The sequence below is a fragment of the Melanerpes formicivorus genome, unplaced genomic scaffold, assembly GCF_026170545.1.
Source record: "Melanerpes formicivorus ecotype bairdi unplaced genomic scaffold, bMelFor1.0.p_v2 SCAF_80, whole genome shotgun sequence".
NCBI lineage: Eukaryota > Metazoa > Chordata > Aves > Piciformes > Picidae > Melanerpes > Melanerpes formicivorus.
The window spans coordinates 2,141,105-2,143,925 of record NW_027142432.1 but is presented as its reverse complement, the minus strand read 5'-3'; the positions used below and the strand labels follow the sequence as shown (position 1 = coordinate 2,143,925).

General features: G+C 53.8%; 1 protein-coding gene across 1 annotated transcript; it reads left to right on the top strand.

Moving 5' to 3' along the window:
* The first annotated feature begins 506 nt into the window (after positions 1-506).
* LOC137454435 (olfactory receptor 14C36-like) lies at positions 507-1,271 on the top strand. Its single transcript, XM_068164474.1, has one exon. It carries the CDS (start codon positions 507-509, stop codon positions 1,269-1,271), a length of 765 nt encoding a protein of 254 aa, XP_068020575.1.
* The last annotated feature ends 1,550 nt before the right edge of the window (positions 1,272-2,821 follow it).

Below are 2,821 nucleotides of genomic sequence, written 5' to 3'. Positions count from 1 at the left end.
TAGAGTGTAGCTCTTGCTTGTCAATACAGCTTCATTTGCTTCTGACTGAGCTGCTCTGGCAAAGGTAATGATGGGGGGAAAGTTCAACCCACCACAATGGGACTCTTGTTCTCTGGGATTGGGCTGTTGGTCACTTTCTGCTCTGGCACCAGAGGATTCTTCATGGCAATTCTGGGTCCCTGCTGCATTTGAAGCTGTGATGAACTCTGCCATGTGTTGGTAGTGATGGGACTGAGCTGATCCATGCCTCCTGCAGCTCAGGGAGGGAGGTTATGATAAGCCCTAACTTGTCACTGCCTTTCCCTCCTTGGACAGGTCTCTATGGCCAGAGGCAGCAGATGGCCAACAGCAGCTCCATCACCCACTTCCTCCTCCTGTCATTCCCAGGCACAAGGCAGCTGCAGCTCCTGCACTTCTGCCTCTTCCTGGCCATCTACCTGGCTGCCCTGCTGGGCAATGGCCTCATCATCACCACCATAGCCTGGCACCACCACCTCCACACCCCCATGTACTTCTTCCTCCTCAACCTTGCCCTCCTTGACCTGGGTGCCATCTCCAGCACTGTGCCAAAGTCCATGGCCAATTCCCTGAGGGACACCAGGGACATCTCCTATGCAGGATGTGTTGCTCAGGTCTTTCTCTTTCCCTTTTTCATGTTTGCAGAGTTTTATTTCCTCACCACCATGTCCTATGATCGCTATGTTGCCATCTGCAGACCCCTGCACTATGAGACCCTCCTGGGCAGCAGAGTTTGTCTCCACCTGGCAGCAGCTGCCTGGGGTTGTGGCTTTCTCTTCGCTCTGCTGCACACAGCCAATACATTTTCCCTGCCTCTCTGCAAGCACAATGCTGTGGACCAGTTCTTCTGTGAAATCCCCCAGATCCTCAAGCTCTCCTGCTCCACATCCTACCTCAGGGAACTTTGGCTTATTGTGGCCAGTGTTTGTTTATCATTTGTCTGTTTTGTGTTGATTGTGGTGTCCTATGTGCAGATCTTCAGGGCAGTGCTGAGGATCCCCTCTCAGCAGGGACGCCACAAAGCCTTTGCCACCTGCCTCCCTCACCTGGCTGTGGTCTCCCTGTTTCTCAGCACTGCCTCATTTGCATACCTGAAACCCTCCTCCATCTCCTCCCCATCCCTGGATCTGGTGGTCTCAGCTCTGTACTCAGTGGTGCCTCCAGCAGTGAACCCTCTCATCTACAGCCTGAGGAACCAGGAACTCAAGGCTGCCCTGAGCCAACTGATCACTGGATGCTTTCAGAAGCAATAAACTCTTTGCCTTGTCCTGCAGAGCAGTTGTGAGGTAACTCAGTGCAGGCCCAGCCTGGCTGCTCGAATTCTGGCTGCTGCTGGTGCTGTTCCCCTTGTGAGAATGTTGTTCCCACACAAATTTCTTTCTTCAGACCATTTCTGGTTCAGTGCTGTCCTGTCTGGTGTGACTCAGAGGCTGCAGACATGAGGAGCTGGTCTCCCTGTGTGATCAACACAATAAAGGACCCTGCAGGGAGTTGTTTCTCCGGGTTCCTTCCTCCAAGGTTTCTGTGGAGCTGCAGGGCAGTGCCTGTGTGCAGAGGTGGAGGGGCAGAGTCCAAGCACAGCAGCAGTGCCAGGCATCCCCAGAGCTTGAGTTGTCCTCAGCTGCTCTTTCTGCCCTTCCCCTCTCTCCTTCTGAGCCTCTGTGCTGGAGCAAGGCCTGAGTGCTCTGGCAGCTTGGGCACTGTGCTGCTGTGTGGCAGTGCTGGGACTGCAGGCAAGGACAGGCCAGGGCCTGTGGGAGAGAGCTGTGCTCTTGAGCAGTGCTGCCATCAGAACAGGAGGGGTCCTCATGCCTTCATAACCCAACCCCCTCCCATTACAGACTGCACCTACTCAGAGTCCAAGCTGGATACCCTGACCCCCTTCCAGTATAGACTCAGTCCAAACATGGTTCCTTTAACCCCTCCCAGTACAGATGTGGCCTCATCCCAGTACAAACTGGATCATACTGTCCTCTAGCACCGCAGCCTGGGTCCCATCCCAGCACAGAATCTGTCCCCTGGCTCCTTTCACAGTACTGATTGCATCCATCCCAGTACCAACTGCACACCCTCATGCCCTCCCAGTACAGCCTGGGCCTTGTCCCAGTCCAAACAGTATCCCTTTAATCTATCCTGCTACACATTAGGTCATGTCTCAATAAAAACTTGATCCCCTTATGCACTCCCAGTACAGCCTGGATCTCATTCCAGTACAGTCTGGTCCCCACAGAGTACAATTTGGGATCCATTCATCACCTCCCTCTACAGACCTGGTCACATCTCAGTACAAACTGCATCTCCTCAACCCCTCTCAGCTCAGATGTGCTCTTATCCCAGTACAAACTTCATCACTTTGCCATCTCCCATACAGTTTCCTGTGCCACTACAAAGTGCATCCCTTGGAGCCCTGCCCAGGCCCAGCTGCACCCAGCACAGCACAAAGTGGATATCCTGATCCCAGTGCAGCTGTGGCCTGATCCTGGTACAAATGGGATCCCATTGCCATCTCCCAGCACAGTCTGAGTCTCATCCCAGTACAAAGTGCATCTCCTGAAACCCTGATTCCATCCCAGCACAGACCAGGACCCATCCCTGCAAAGTGATGCCCTGATGCCATCCCAGTTCAGACTGGGTCCCCCTCCAGGTACAAACTGAGCCTCTCTGAGCTCTCCCAGTATAGACTGGGTCTTGGTCCAAAACAAGCTGAATCCCCTGGTCCCTTCCCAGGGCCTCATCCCAGCACAAACTGCATCATCTTGCTCCACCCCAGTACACTTTGGGTCCCATTCCAGTACAAAGTGGA